The sequence below is a fragment of the Haliotis asinina genome, chromosome 8 (genome assembly GCF_037392515.1).
Source record: "Haliotis asinina isolate JCU_RB_2024 chromosome 8, JCU_Hal_asi_v2, whole genome shotgun sequence".
Lineage (NCBI taxonomy): Eukaryota > Metazoa > Mollusca > Gastropoda > Lepetellida > Haliotidae > Haliotis > Haliotis asinina.
This window is the reverse complement of record NC_090287.1, coordinates 18169271-18184040: the sequence shown is the minus strand read 5'-3', so window position 1 is coordinate 18184040 and position 14770 is coordinate 18169271. Positions and strand designations below refer to the sequence as shown.

The 14770-nt window shown below is 38.7% G+C and overlaps 1 protein-coding gene across 1 annotated transcript in view; it reads right to left on the bottom strand.

The window, feature by feature from the left end:
• Positions 1 to 686: 686 nt before the first annotated feature.
• Positions 687 to 14770, bottom strand: part of LOC137295118 (mitogen-activated protein kinase kinase kinase 11-like) — a 39094-nt gene continuing 25010 nt past the window's right edge. Inside the window, exons 2-8 of the mRNA XM_067826432.1 lie at positions 13484 to 13664; positions 7649 to 7797; positions 6943 to 7118; positions 5834 to 6071; positions 4919 to 5062; positions 4236 to 4415; positions 687 to 2576 (exon numbers count right to left, since the gene is read on the bottom strand). Of these exons, the coding sequence (XP_067682533.1) occupies positions 1366 to 2576; positions 4236 to 4415; positions 4919 to 5062; positions 5834 to 6071; positions 6943 to 7118; positions 7649 to 7797; positions 13484 to 13664 (2279 nt within the window). The 3' untranslated portion in view covers positions 687 to 1365. The remainder of the gene's footprint in view (positions 2577 to 4235; positions 4416 to 4918; positions 5063 to 5833; positions 6072 to 6942; positions 7119 to 7648; positions 7798 to 13483; positions 13665 to 14770) is intronic.

Genomic DNA, 14770 nt, shown 5'->3' with positions numbered 1-14770 from the left:
GAGTAGAAAAATACTTTGCTATTGATCTGAATAATATGAAATTGCAAGTTACTTCTAATCCTGTGTGTTGTTTAAATGACTGATGACATAGCTTGTTATTAAAGGTCAATTCCTGGCACTGAGAACATCCAACACAGTCAGTGATATAACATAGGCCAGTCACTCAGCTTTTGTACTTTCAGGCTCTTGATAGTTTTTGCATATATATCAACTCAAGGATCAGCTTACACATAAATGCAGCATGTTGAGACTATAATAGCATATGTTACATCTATATACAAAAGAAGAGATTCATTTGATTTTTTGCATAATCTATGTGGATATACAATGAATATACACACCTAGGGGTCTGAGACACTTCGCTTGTGGGAAGGACTTTCTCATTTTCATGTTGTGTTCTCTAAACATACATCGTTTGGTCCAACTGAATGCACAACACTGTTTAGGAGTATTGCACATATTTCTACTGGTAAGTTAACTGTAAGCCTGTGACTATCAAGCATCACAATCAAACAGTGACAATTGTGGATTCTTTGTAAGTGTGCAACTTGTACTCTTGTTGTGCATTATATAAATATTTCATAAATAGATTTCTGGTTAAAATCAAAGGCTTACAATTGACTCAAGAAAACTACGAGAATATATAAATTAGTAGACAAGTACACTCCTACACGTATAAATGCATATCGGTCATGATAATCAAGATGGGGAACATCATAGGAAAGTAGAAACACGTACAAAGGATTTTTTTTGTTCACTTTACAGAAGGACTATGAGATGACAAACGTAATGGGTATATTGTTACAAACGATTCTGATTACACAAGGAATAGTAGACTTGAGACACTAATCTAAAATCAACACAGGTAAGGGACATCACGAACAGGCCCAGTTCAACTTGGACACAACATATATTGTAACATGATATAGTGTGTAATATCAACGTACACCTCTCAGAAACAAATAGCACTTGTAAGGTGAGATTTACATGCTTGGCAAATCTTCGAAAAAAGAGGATAACACCTCTTATTTGCTCAAGTTAATATGCTTAATACCCTAGAGTAATACAGAACATGGACCACATTTACACAGGTGGAAAACCTCATGTATACTTTCCTTATACATAGTGTAGATGGATATGACACATTGTTTAGCAAGATAATCATGATAATGATATGCACTGGCTTATTTATTTCACTATCAAGAAAAAGAATACCCAATGCATGTTTACGGAAATATCGACAGAAATCTCTGATGGAACTAACTGGCACAGACACAGTCCTGAAAGAGTATGTGGCAACAGAAGTATGGACAGCTTAAATTTACGGCAGATTGACATTTCATAAAGCCTAAAAAGTATTGTGCATCATTTCCAGACAAATTCTTTCTCTAGGTCTCTGATAGTGGGTTTTGTACTGAGAGGTTTGGGTTTAACAAGCGCCTCCCGCTTGTCTTGACTCTGTCCCTCCATGTCAATGTCTAGGAGGGTTTTCTGATGACGGATGTGAGGGGGCGTGTTCCCCGGTGACAGGCGGGAGCGAGTTGAGTAGAAGCCATTGTCGGGGGCAGTCTCAGAGGGGGTGACCCACACTCGAGGGGAATCTCGGCTGCCTCCCGTATTGACGGGGGAGGCGTACTTCATTGCAGAGGTTTGCTGCTGAGATGTAGAACGAAAGGTGGATCCCACTTCGAGTGTGGTGGGTCTCTGAGGTGCATCACCACTGGGCTTGCGACGTGGAGGAACTGGCTGGCCTTTCTGGCTGTCTGCCGATCGCTTGTCAGGATTATACTTAGTAGAACGTGGTTCATAGTCCAGTGGCGTATTGGAAGTGTTTGAGGTATTTGAAGGAGTTCGTTTGTGTGTGTAAGTAGCCACATGCTTGTCTGGGGTGAAATCATCCTCAAAAGTTACTGACCGTCTTTGCGGGGTTTGGGATGCCCGACTTGATTCGTATGTACTGCCATCTGAGATCTGCCTCTGATACATAATGCTGCGATCAGCTTGTGACGGCGTTGCAGACACCCCTGTGCTATCACTATCTGCATAAGACAACCGGTGCGGAGACGATTTTGATCCTATTGTGCTTGTAGTCTGTGAGTCCGGACTATCCCCATCCTGCTCTGTGAAATGTATCGGCCTATCAAAATTTTCATTATTCTGAACACTTGGTCTCTGACGCGCCTGCACACCATGATATGTATGGCGGTAACCTGAGGCATTTGTGTAAGGGTGGTTCCCAAACATGCCCTCAGGCTCGATGAAAGAGTCACGCACAGCCCCTAAATATGCATCTCTTCTGTTGAGAATGAAGGAGTCCCTTTTCTTCACATTTCTCTCGTCCTCCGTAGGACCGTGAAGATTAGGGTGAATAGCTGAGGTGTTTGAGATCCTAATATCAAAACCAGTTGCCACTGCAGCTAGTATAACAGCTGCATTTAACAGAAAACTGTCACTTTTCTTTTTCACAGCATTACGCTTTAAAGTGTTCGACGACTCCGGGACACTGTTTGGAGACTGTGGAATGTTTTTGTATCGTTGCTCATTGGAAAAATCTGGCCACTCATCTTCTTCATCATCTGCAAATATATATGGAGATTACAATCTATTGTCTTATTCTGATAGACAGGATGGACTAGTATGAGTCTGAAAACTCATGCCTTTACCAAAATGAAAGTATGAAACATCCTCACCACGAAGTATGGTTACTGTGAGGGTTATGCTGTTTTTCAAGGCATTAGAATTTGCAGATTTGATAATGGCCCGTTGTCAAGCATTTTCAGGGCATTTTCATGTTAAAGTGGCCTGCTCATTTCTGATGTGTGTGGGGTTTAATGAAAATTCTATCCATTTTAGCTACAAACACTACCAGTGCCTGGTAATCCAATCTTACGGTCGTTAGTTCTGTTGCCAAGCATGGACAGCAGAGAGAAAGAAATATTCCAGTAAATATTTCAGACATTAGGCAATATATTAGACTGGAAAAGGCATCATTTCTATGCTGGTTTAAGCATGGTCGCATAAATCCCTATAAAAATCAACATATCAGTTAAGATCTGGGTTAGAACTAATCTTCAATAACGCATGCCTATTGTAAGCATCTGGATCGGATGGTCACACTTGCTGACACATGTCACTGTATCCCAATTGCGTATATTATGTTTATGCTGTTGATCACTGGACTGTCCGATCCAGACTCGATTATTTATAGACTGACGCCATATACCTGGAATAATGCTGAATACCTCCTAAAACTGAATTTACTGACAATAACCTACATACTCCCTAGGGAACAGGGAATCAAAACGGGGAGCTCACTGTTCCATTGGCCAGGGTTATAATAATGTGGAAATTCATTAAGCATAAGGTGGTGCATCATGAATGGAGAGTTCATTGATGCTTTTATCTTGTAAATACAAGTTTGCATGTCCAAGAAAGTAAAATTCAGGAAAGATTTACACTTCTGTTAATCGTTCATATGAAAATCATATTTGATGACTTATGAACATGAATAATAATGTCTACCACTAATTTTTAACTTCATGATAATTTATCCAGTGACACAATATAATAAATGTTCTATTCGTTTAAAAAATGATGTACCTCCTCAACACTAATCTTATCATCATAACCATCCTAACATTAAAGTTAACAGAGAATTCATTAAAAAAATGTGTTAGCATCAACTGCCCTGCTTAATAAACAGATGATTCTTGTTCTCGCAGTTTATTGTCAGGTCATGTTAACAGCACAAGGGAGGGAACAATGGCATATATCACATAGCTCACAATTTAACTGAGCACTATATTAGTGCTTCTCACTAAGGTCAGAGTCCAAAGTCCAAGGTAATCTTGTCAAATAATATCAGAACCTGACAAGGTTACGCATGTCATGAACATGCTCTGTTCTAGAACAGTATCTCAGATGAGTACGTAACATCACTCACGAAACTCTTAGTGATTTGTTTTTAATTTGAAAAAAAAAAAAAATGGATTAAAGACAATACAATACAATTCGAAACAATAACTTAACAGTGAATATCCAAATCAGTCTCACAGAGTTCATTCATTTGGCAAGATCCATCCATATTCATGGACCAAACCAACCTTGTGAGCCCTTTGGTTATCGTAACTGCATGCATTTTGGTAGCTTTTTATGTAAGTACAAATGGACTGTAAAAACACATTAATTCTCAGCATCTTTAGTTTTTAAAGAGATTTATCTGAAGTGTTACTCACAAAGTTCACTCAAGGCCCCTATGTTGGAATGTCCACCACCAAGAGCCCGGAGACTCTTCTCCAAGTTGGGAGCACTCTTGGACCACCGGCCATCAGCGAAAATAATGGAAGAGCGCTGATGCCGGTCCTTCTGTACTGAGCTTGGTCCCCATGTCTTCCCCTTCACACCATCAACAGGATCTGCAACATTGCATACACAGCCATGTACTACATTTGTACCATAATGGTTTCCTCAACATCTCCAGTGAGAGTGAGCAAGAGTGACTTATAAACCAAACATTACTGCAGCCACAGAGGTCGGGCCTGTAAATAATCAAGTCTGGGTCAAAGAAAAGCAATAAGCAATGATCTAGGGTCATGTTGGCGATTCCACCATAAAATCCTCACTTATTGTCTCTTTTGTCCAGTTTGGGATACTTGGAACTTCTAAGCCCCAAATGCCCAACAAGGGATCCCCTAACTCTGAGACAAGTGTGGGATACTTGGAACTTCTAAGCCCCAAATGCCCAACAAGGGATCCCCTAACTCTGAGACAAGTGTGGGATACTTGGAACTTCTAAGCCCCAAATGCCCAACAAGGGATCCCCTAACTCTGAGACAAGTGTGGGATACTTGGAACTTCTAAGCCCCACATGCCCAACAAGGGATCCCCTAACTCTGACAAGGTCACAGTGTATTATTACATGCTATAGCCCTGAGTCTGGTGCCGGAGACGGGAAAAACATGAGCTGGGGAGGCAGGTGGACTGTCTGGACTGTTTGGACCATACATCCCTCGCTTCTCTTGTACCAGGCCCTCCTTCTGGACAGTGATGTTGTGACGAAAACCTGAAGAAAAAGTTGATCTCATATAGCCTTGAAAGCATGGAGACACTGACCATACACACCCTTACATAACACTTGTTCTTATCATCAATTCAATTAAATATTTAAGTATAGTGAAAGCTGTCTAAACCGGCACTCATCAGGACAGAAGAAATAATCCAGTTTATGCAACATGCCGGATTGTAAAGCTGCTGATAAATGTTCAAGCCACAGTCGGGACTGAGATTTTATGCTGGTGTTGACACCTTGCCAGATTGGACAGATGCTGGTTTTGACAGCCGCCACTGTATATATATTACATACAAATTTCAGAGATAATAATAATTGCTCACTGTAATGTAGCTGTGTGTTTGGTGACTCTACAGTTCTCTTGGAACATACTGAAGGTGCTGAGATTGAAACACCTTAGAGTCAAAAAAAAAAGAAGAAAAAAAAACAAAAAAAACCCTAGTGCTCACTACTGGTACACAAAGATCTGAGGACATCCCATTGCAGCTCACTTCCAAGATATATTTCACACACACAACTATTGCCCTTAAATGGTCCAGTATGTGCCTAAATCCCATACCCCTTCCTGATGATCCTGCCTAAGTGAGACCTGAACCACAGACTCTTAGGACCTCTGCAGTCAACCTGACCGTTCACTGATGATCCTGCCTATAGAAAACTTGAGTCAGAAACTAATTATCTTTTCTAAAGTCAACCTGATGGTTCACTGATGAAACTGCCTATTCTAGACTTGAACCACAGTCTCTGATCTTTTCTACAGCTTACCTGATGGTTCACTGATGATCCTGCCTCCACTAGACTTGAGCTTTGACCGTGTTTTCCGATGCCTCTTCACAGGCGTTGGTTTGTTCATGACCTGTTGCAGGATGAGGATGTTTAACTCTCGTTCCAGCAAGTCGATTTCTCGCTCTGCCAGTTCCTGTTCCCTCTTCTTGAGCAGCTCTTCCTGGATCTTCTGCTGCAGTGCTGCCTTCGTCAGCTCCTCCTCCCTTGACCTCAACTCCTGCAAACACAAACTCTGTGTGATCTAGGGCAACAGTTACAGACATAAACATATCCAAAGCTATGAATTGTTACATCACTGACTACATTAAAATCATTCAATTATTTCAGATAGACAAGATATTAAGTTCCGTGAATATAAGTCATCTGATACCTGTGCAACTAGTAGAAGGAAATGCAGGTCCTCTGTGTGCTTAACATGTCCATGAAGACATATCATAACTAAAAGCTAATTCAGTTTCATAGTTTTGACAGTTCAACTCCTAAAATATCCATATATACTGATTATCTTGAATATTTATGTAAACGCAACAAAAACAGAAGATGCTTTTAAAACACAATTTGAGTTTCTGTCCGTAGACACAAGCATATCAATTTGCAAACAATATCAGGATGTTAACCCTTTGAACACCAATCAACTAAATCTTTCTACTGCTAAGCATTGAGTTCCAAGAGACTGAAGGCCACATTTATCAAGGAAAATATCAAGTCTGTACAACATCATTGTTTCCACATGTTATATGTCATTTGAAACGTCTGACCTAACTATAAATGATTCCTATTTTGAAGCAGGTCTTACACAGTAACCATTTGTTGTGAAACCCAAAAGCTTGGGTGCCCCCCAAAAAAGAAAAAATAGAGACATTTAGGTCGAATTTGATTGTAGTGACTGGTCCAGGCTGACGTTAAAGACATATACAGAACGGCAAAAGAATCGCAACTGCGGGGTGTCAAGTTTCCAAACAGAAGAGATAAATGCTTACCTTTATCACATGTTATTTTTTTTTCTTCAAAACTTGCATTTCTTTTGGTGATCAGTATATATTGTATTGCATGTGTGGTGATAGTCTGACTTCAGGGAGTGTTCTCACCTTTTCCCTGCTGCGTAGTTCATCAAACATCTGCTCAATCTCCTGCCTCCAGTCTTCCTGCATGGTGTGGAAGGACTCCTGGGGGGTGTTCATGAAGGAAGACTTGGCGATCTCCTCCAGGCGCTGCAAGATTGCCTGGAATGTGGGTCGTTCATGGGGCTCCTGATGCCAACAATCTGACAGAGAGAGTGCAGAACATTAGTAACTACTACTGCTGCTGCTGCTACTACTACGACAACGACAACAATAATAACTTGGAATGCAATAAACTTAATACATCTAAGAATGTTGTATCAACTCCACCCATGAAGATCCAGGTTAGATGCAATCTTAGGCAACCCATATTTGTTGTAAGAGCTGACTAACAGTGATGTCATTGTATCCAAATTGCATCTAAACAACTGATGTTCAGTATGTTGATCATTTAATCATGTGGTCTGAAATCAAATATTTACAAACTGCCATCATGTAGCTAGTGTACTCCTCAGGTCACGTAGGACTGTTGGCGGGAAAGGGAGGCTACTCCTGGGTGAATGATACAAGATGGACATGAAGCATAATTACTCCTTGTATCCTTAGGAGAGATGAGTGTTTAGTTTAGAACTGAAGGTGTCCAATGACAATGCTGACAATATTTACAGCAAATATTCCAGACAAGACAGAAATGCTTATAACTTGTTAACCTGTGCTCATGCGGATGACCTACCTGCCATGAGGTCAGCAAAGAGATTTGGGCAGGTGCTTGGGATAGGCAGGGTGAGCTTGTTGACAGCCACACCATATGCCACACCCAGTGCATCAATGCCCTTGTATGGGGTCTCCCCAGTCAGCAGTTCCCATAGCACAACTCCATAGCTGCAACACAAGAGCGTTTCAACATTATACACAGACAACTTAAAGGGCAACAACTCTTGTTCCTCTGGAATCTCATTCGTAAGATTTTAGCTTCGAAGTCACCACTTGCAATTTTCACTCATCACTGCTATTAAGAGTATACTCGGTACACTGAAACTGACGGTGTGAAATAAGAATGCTTATTTGCCTAATGGTACTTGTTTGAACTTATAACTGTTTCAGACATAGCGATGCTTTTTGATTGATCAGATTCGAATCTGATCATTATTCTTGACAGAAATAAACAAAGATCTACGGAATTCCCACAACATATCATGTCATTACAAAAGGAGAACAAGACAATCAGAAATCAGCATTCTTGAGCTCTGTGACACTTCTTTCCATTCAAGGCCCCTCGTTGGAATTTTTGGGGGCAAAATTTATGTTTTAAATTTAAAACCGAACAAATTTTAAAAAAATAATTGATGTGTATCGTCTGAAAGAGGGCTGATATTGCATGGCAGTGCTTCTCACTAGGCATGTTAAGTTGAATTTACATGATCAAACTTTGTACTGTATCTCTCTTTTGGACAGACAAGATGGTCTGAAAATGGAACACATCAAACCAATAGTTTTTAAGTTACTGGTTGAACCACATTTCTGAGACAATCCAAAATTCAAAGTTCTGTCCAGAATTGATGACGAACATATTAGGTTGCATTCAGGAATGTCACGAGAAACGATCACCGACAGTGCGGTTATCAGGACTATTACTGATGCACCTTTCACAACTGTTAACCTCAATTAACTTGACAGAAAGCAATAAAAAATGACAAAGCAATATCAAAATGTACAAAAACTGATGTTTGCTGTTTGGTATATTATGTTTACCACCATTACAGGGTTTTCATGGGTATAAAGAATCACAGAATCTCACCAGCTGTCAGCAGAGAATTGCCAATAGCTATGGAGTTTCTATCAATTAGTCATAAATTGTACATAGACTAACTTCCATTACTTGAAATGCATTTGCGCAAGTTGTGTAATAAATTTGTGCCACTTTAAACACAAGTTGTTATTTCATGTTTTTGATTTTTCGGAATTTTGAATAGCTTGAAGAGTGGGAAACACTGAAAAAGTAAAAGATTTCTCCTGTCCTTAATTAACAAAATTTTGTGTTTTGGGATACACATTTCAAACACATGACCATGTACAGAAGAATGCCTTTCAAAAAGACATCAGGTTTCCAAATAAGGAAAGTGGGTCTACAGGTATTTCTCAGACTGGGACGTGATTCATATATTGTGGATTTTAACTCATTATGAATCATATCTTGAATTTTGAATAGCTTGAAGAGTGGGAAACACTGAAAAAGTAAAAGATTTCTATTAACAAAATTTTGTGTTTTGGGATATTAGAGTCAGAGTATACATGTACTTCAATGGAAATATTTTATTAAAGTTAAAAGATTATCCGAGACAAAAATAACACATTTCAAACACATGACCATGTACAGAAGAATGCCTTTCAAAAAGACATCAGGTTTCCAAATAAGGAAAGTGGGTCTACAGGTATTTCTCAGACTGGGACGTGATTCATATATTGTGGATTTTAACTCATTATGAATCATATCTTGAAATTAAATTTGAGGAATCTTGTGGAAATATTTGCAACATGGGTAAAATGTTGACGGCAGTGCACAGCATAATGAGGTCACACGATCCACATCGATACACTGTTGTCTTGCAAGATGATTGACATGCAAAATACTTTTGTTCGTGAATGGATGAATGAGTAAGGCAGATGGAGGTCAAATGTGAGGACAATCGACAGTCAGGAGTGTATGTATGTAAACACATGCATGTGCCCACACATGCAAATCCCTGTTGCGTAGATCGATGCTCATGTTGATCACTCAGAAACAGGATTGTTATTTTCAGACCGCCGGCCATACTGCTGGAATATTGTTGAGCACAGTGTAAACCTAAAATCCCTGACTCGTATGTATATCAGATACATACCATTTATTTTACAACTTTTACAAAATGTATCTAGAAGTATACATTTTGAAATGAGAACATATAAGAAAATTGCTATCTGACAGCTATCAATTTGACATATTTTGTGTATTCTCTACAATAGATATTGGAGACCAAACTTGGAGAAAAAAATGTGTGAAGAAATGAATGTATTACACATAACTTGTGAATACTGGCATATTTTTGCAAGCAATATGAACAAAATAGTGTCCTGAACAGAATTTAGAAGCAGATCATGGATAATGTCCTAAATTTGTATAGTGTGCACGAAAGTATTTTGTTCTTATCACAAAATTTAATGCACAATATTATCTATAACACAATTTTCACATTAATAATCCGTAATAATTCTTCTCATTAATGCTATTTCTGATTATTGAGCATTTAAGCCAGTTCTACTATTCTCATGACCACGGAGATGCATTGACACACAACACAATGGTCGTCCACAACATCCTGCCAACTGCTTACTATTCAGATCATGTTTCTGTTATACCAGTAGACTACTAAGTCAACGATGACATTAGAACATTTATTAACACTAAATCTATAAACATTTCACACAGACATAAGTAAGTTCGTCCAAACACGAACAACTTATCCACTGAATTACACAACACAATCTGGCCTTAGGTCATCACCATGGAGATGCCAATTACAGACGTGGAATTCACTGTTTTTCTCAGCAACACTTGTTTAAGAAAGATATTTTAGAACTGCCTATATGTAACAAACAGTTATCTTGAAACAATGGGGAAGGGGGTTGATCTAAAGGCAGCGTATTGCATAAAACCACTTGACTTAAGGTGGGGAAACAGACATGGATAACAGCTGAATAGGATACAGGGATGCTAACTAGCACCAGCCTGCTAAAAATGTGACAGTTTGTTTAATGTTGAAGGTATCCCAAAGACTTGCAGCATGTAAGTTTTTTTGAGTGGTTTAAATCTGACCTATTTGAACTATTCTCTGAAAGTTGACACCCCACCCCCTATAAATATAGAGTAACATCTTCTGAAAAATATCAAGTGAGAAATGTTTAGCCGTTTAGTCATAATGTTTCTGAGAGAACCATGTGGATCTTGCCATGACAACACAAACTGGGTGCCGGTGTTCGAGGTGATCTTAGCGCTAACTAACCGTAACTCCCATACCATAACATAGGCTTAAGGTAGTCTTAGTGCTAAGGCTGTTGTGTACAATGGCACCCTGCCCAGGCTTGCAAGTTCAATTATGGCTATACAAGCCATTTTACCAGTTCCCTTTTGAGAAGTTTAAACTTAACAGTGTACAAGATCAAGCAAACACAAAAGATGATCAATTGGTAAAATAATAGTTAGAGATATATTTTATTGATCACAGCATCAGAATTCGTATCATTTTCACAAGATCACTTGAAACATGTACACAGCTGAATGCCATTTCCGTCTTTATATACGAGACAGATACACACAGAAATTTTAATCACTGCAGATAATAATGCCTAGCAAAAACCATATTAGAACTGAAAAGGAAAACTGTCTGGTAATGTTTAATTGCAAATTTGACATTTTCTCTGACAAAATTGTTTTTCTCTTGTTCATTCATGTGCAACAATATGATCTTATTTTCTTCCTGGTTACCATGGAAAAAAGTTTGACTAAAGTGTAACCCATAGAAATGCCAAATTCCGGGTAACAAGCCTCTTTTTAGGTCTCAAAATTCCGTTTATCTATGGAACTATATGGTACTTCACTGTCTTCACGGTTAAACATACACACAGCAAAGAACACTATGTAAAAAGCTGAGTTCTGTATGTCTGTAATCCGGCCTTCCTCTGATTAAGTGATTGATAGCGATGAATTTTTGTCATCTTCACAAATGCATTTTTATGTTTGCACAGTTTACCCATGTAAGCATGAAGCTGTGTTCAGTGACTGTAACCCTGGCTGACAGACCTGCTGGGACTAAACTGTTGTAGACAATTAAAGTGAGATAGGTTTACAAGGTCTCAAGGAAGTCTTCATCTAGGGTCAGCACCTCAGAGATGGATGAATGAGACCCCATGCACTATGAATACCACATAATATCCTCCAACAACTATCAGGTTACTTATGTTTGCATGTGTCATTTCCTATGCATCATGACGTACATATTTTTACTTTCAGTATATTTTTCACTTGTTAATGAGCAAATTTCATATACAACAAATATACAACATTCTACATAAAATATAGTGACAAACATGACATTGTTACAAATCTTATTTTTGGTGAATCAGACTTACTGATATTTTTGGATTACATTACCAAAGCCTATTTCTCTTTCTATTAAATGCAGATATAATTCTTGCTCAATCATTAAAAACAAATTTGCTGAACACACATATGTACAGGTTATGTTGCCAAACAAGAAAATAAGAAAAATAGCAGGGCTTTTATTGCTTGTTACATTCTGATGTTTCAATTATGTCATGATTAGAGCATTGCACAGCAATGGAATTTGAGAGTGATTTATGTTGTAGTTTTACTCTATGCAAGTCTCACACAACACAATACGAGGATTGTTCAGTATTTAAAAGTGTCAAGTGACAACATAACACAACAATTAATGCATACCTGAGCTTAAAGCAGGAAATAACCTACATAAATCCTAATGCTAACTCAGGATCGTCCCACCAGAAACTAATACTCGCTGACTGTGACATGTTGAGTCTAAGACCTGATAGATACGAGGACCTTGAAAGGCTGAAGGTATTGGGGAAACTCAGAGAATTGATGGTATAGCTGAAGTGAGATATATAACAAACTTTGAGGGGCTAAAGGTATTGGGGACACTCAGAGAATTGATGGTATAGCTGAAGTGAGATGTATAACAGACTTTGAGGCTGAAGGTATTGGGAAAACACACAGTCTAAGTAAACTTATCCTCAGTACTTTTCGTTTCACTCCACTTCTGAGTCTAACAAAACTTTATGGGAGGTCACGTCAGGTAACCTTTGAGATTGACCAATCAGAACACAGCTTACCCATTCGTGAAATTGGACATTCGCACATACCTTTTGAACTTTTTATCTAAAAAATGTTCGTACCCGAACAATTCCGAATGCTATTTAGCGTACGCATGCTTCCGGGTGATGCACACAGCATACGTACAACCATGACAACGGTGAGTAAACAGTCGCTGAAAATAGTGTGTTTGGCAATATTCAAGGATGTTATCTTGTGGAAATATTAGCTAATGGTAACCAGGTCAACAGAAACCCCAAAGCGTATGTATTGCAGGTCAAATAACTGTGACATGTGCAGATTTTTGTTTGTGGAGAGATCTGTGTCAGTGAGCTGAATATTTTGAAAGTCCCTCCGATCCTTAAATAGTAGCCGTTGTCTAGTTGGTTAAATCTGTTAACTGTCTCGCATTTGATTGGGTGGTAATTGGCTGCTCAAAGGTTACCTGACGCGACCTTTTACTAGGTCTTGTTTGACTCAGTGGTGGAGTGTAACGAAATACACTGAGACTAAGTTTACTTAGACTGGAAAACACAGAGAGTTGTGGTATATCTGAAGTCAAATAAAAACATAGGGCATCCAGCAACTAAATGAAACTGACAAGCCAGTGTCCTTCAACCACTAGGGACCCTTGTCCTGCATGAATCAAAGCAAGGAATACATGACGTAATGACATCATACCTCCACACATCACTGAACTTTGAAAAGCGCGATGACTTGATGACTTCAGGTGCCATCCATGCATACGTTCCTGCCGCACTCATCCTTGTGGTCTTGTCCACCTCTCGAGCCAAACCAAAGTCTGTGATCTTGAGTGTCTTGTTGGACAGGTCGTCCACATTGATGGTTTCCTTCAGCAAGACTGAAATAAAGGACAGGAAAAAGTCACCCTCTAAAAATGACTAAAAGCGAAAAGTAAAATAAAACTGAATGAGTATGGTTTTATGCCGCTTTTGGCAATATTCCACCAATATCATAGCATGGGATACTAAAATGGGAATCACACACTGAGCAATGGAACCCAGATCTTCGGTGTGATGAGCTAATACATTAACCACTGTGTTACCATAATGGCTCAGTAAAATATGTCTATTAATGAGCAACATCTTCACACGCCATGAGTAATAAGAGAATCATGTCCATATCTGATCAAATACAGTGCAGGTGGCTGTCTAAACATACATCTAAGTGCTCAGAAATGTTCTGTAAAGCATTATTTTTTCAATCGCATGTGATGCTTGTCTTTAGTCCTCTGTACCTATTTATTATGGCCACTGACTACAACACAAAGACCTGATATAAGTTTCAAGCTAGTAATGCCAGTGGGTTTTTTCCTGATGTTCAGTTCATCACATGAGTACAAATACTACAACAATATTAACAGTAACACTGTGGAATAATCCTTGTGTTTGTGGTCTGTAAATAATTCAGTTTGGACCTGACAATCCAGTGACCAACAAGATAAGCAAGTGAGCCTGACCATTTGCTCCCGTTAGTCAACTTTTATGACATGCATGGGTTACTGATAATCAATTCTAACCCGGGATAAGTGAGTGATTATGGTTTTATATGGCTTTCAGGGATATTCCAGCAATATCACAGCAGTGAACACCAGACACTGCCTTCACTCATTGTACCCATCCATGTGGGGCTTCCCGGTTTATTCTCGGACACTGCATAAATGTTGAACAACTAACTTATTTGCTGATTAGTAATTTAGAAAATGATAGCCCCATTAGAATATAATACAATAATTTCAAAATGTATTGAAGTTGACTCTTATGGGGAGAACTTGTCAAAGGGTCATAACAGGCAAGGCTTCAAGGCTGGTCTAACTGTCTTGCCAAGCAATTAATTTAATGTGTTAAGATATCTACTTTGATATTAGCTGTAGGCTAGAAATATATAATAAATAATTACATATTTTTATTATTAATTAATCCAAACCTTAACGGCTCCTTACATCTA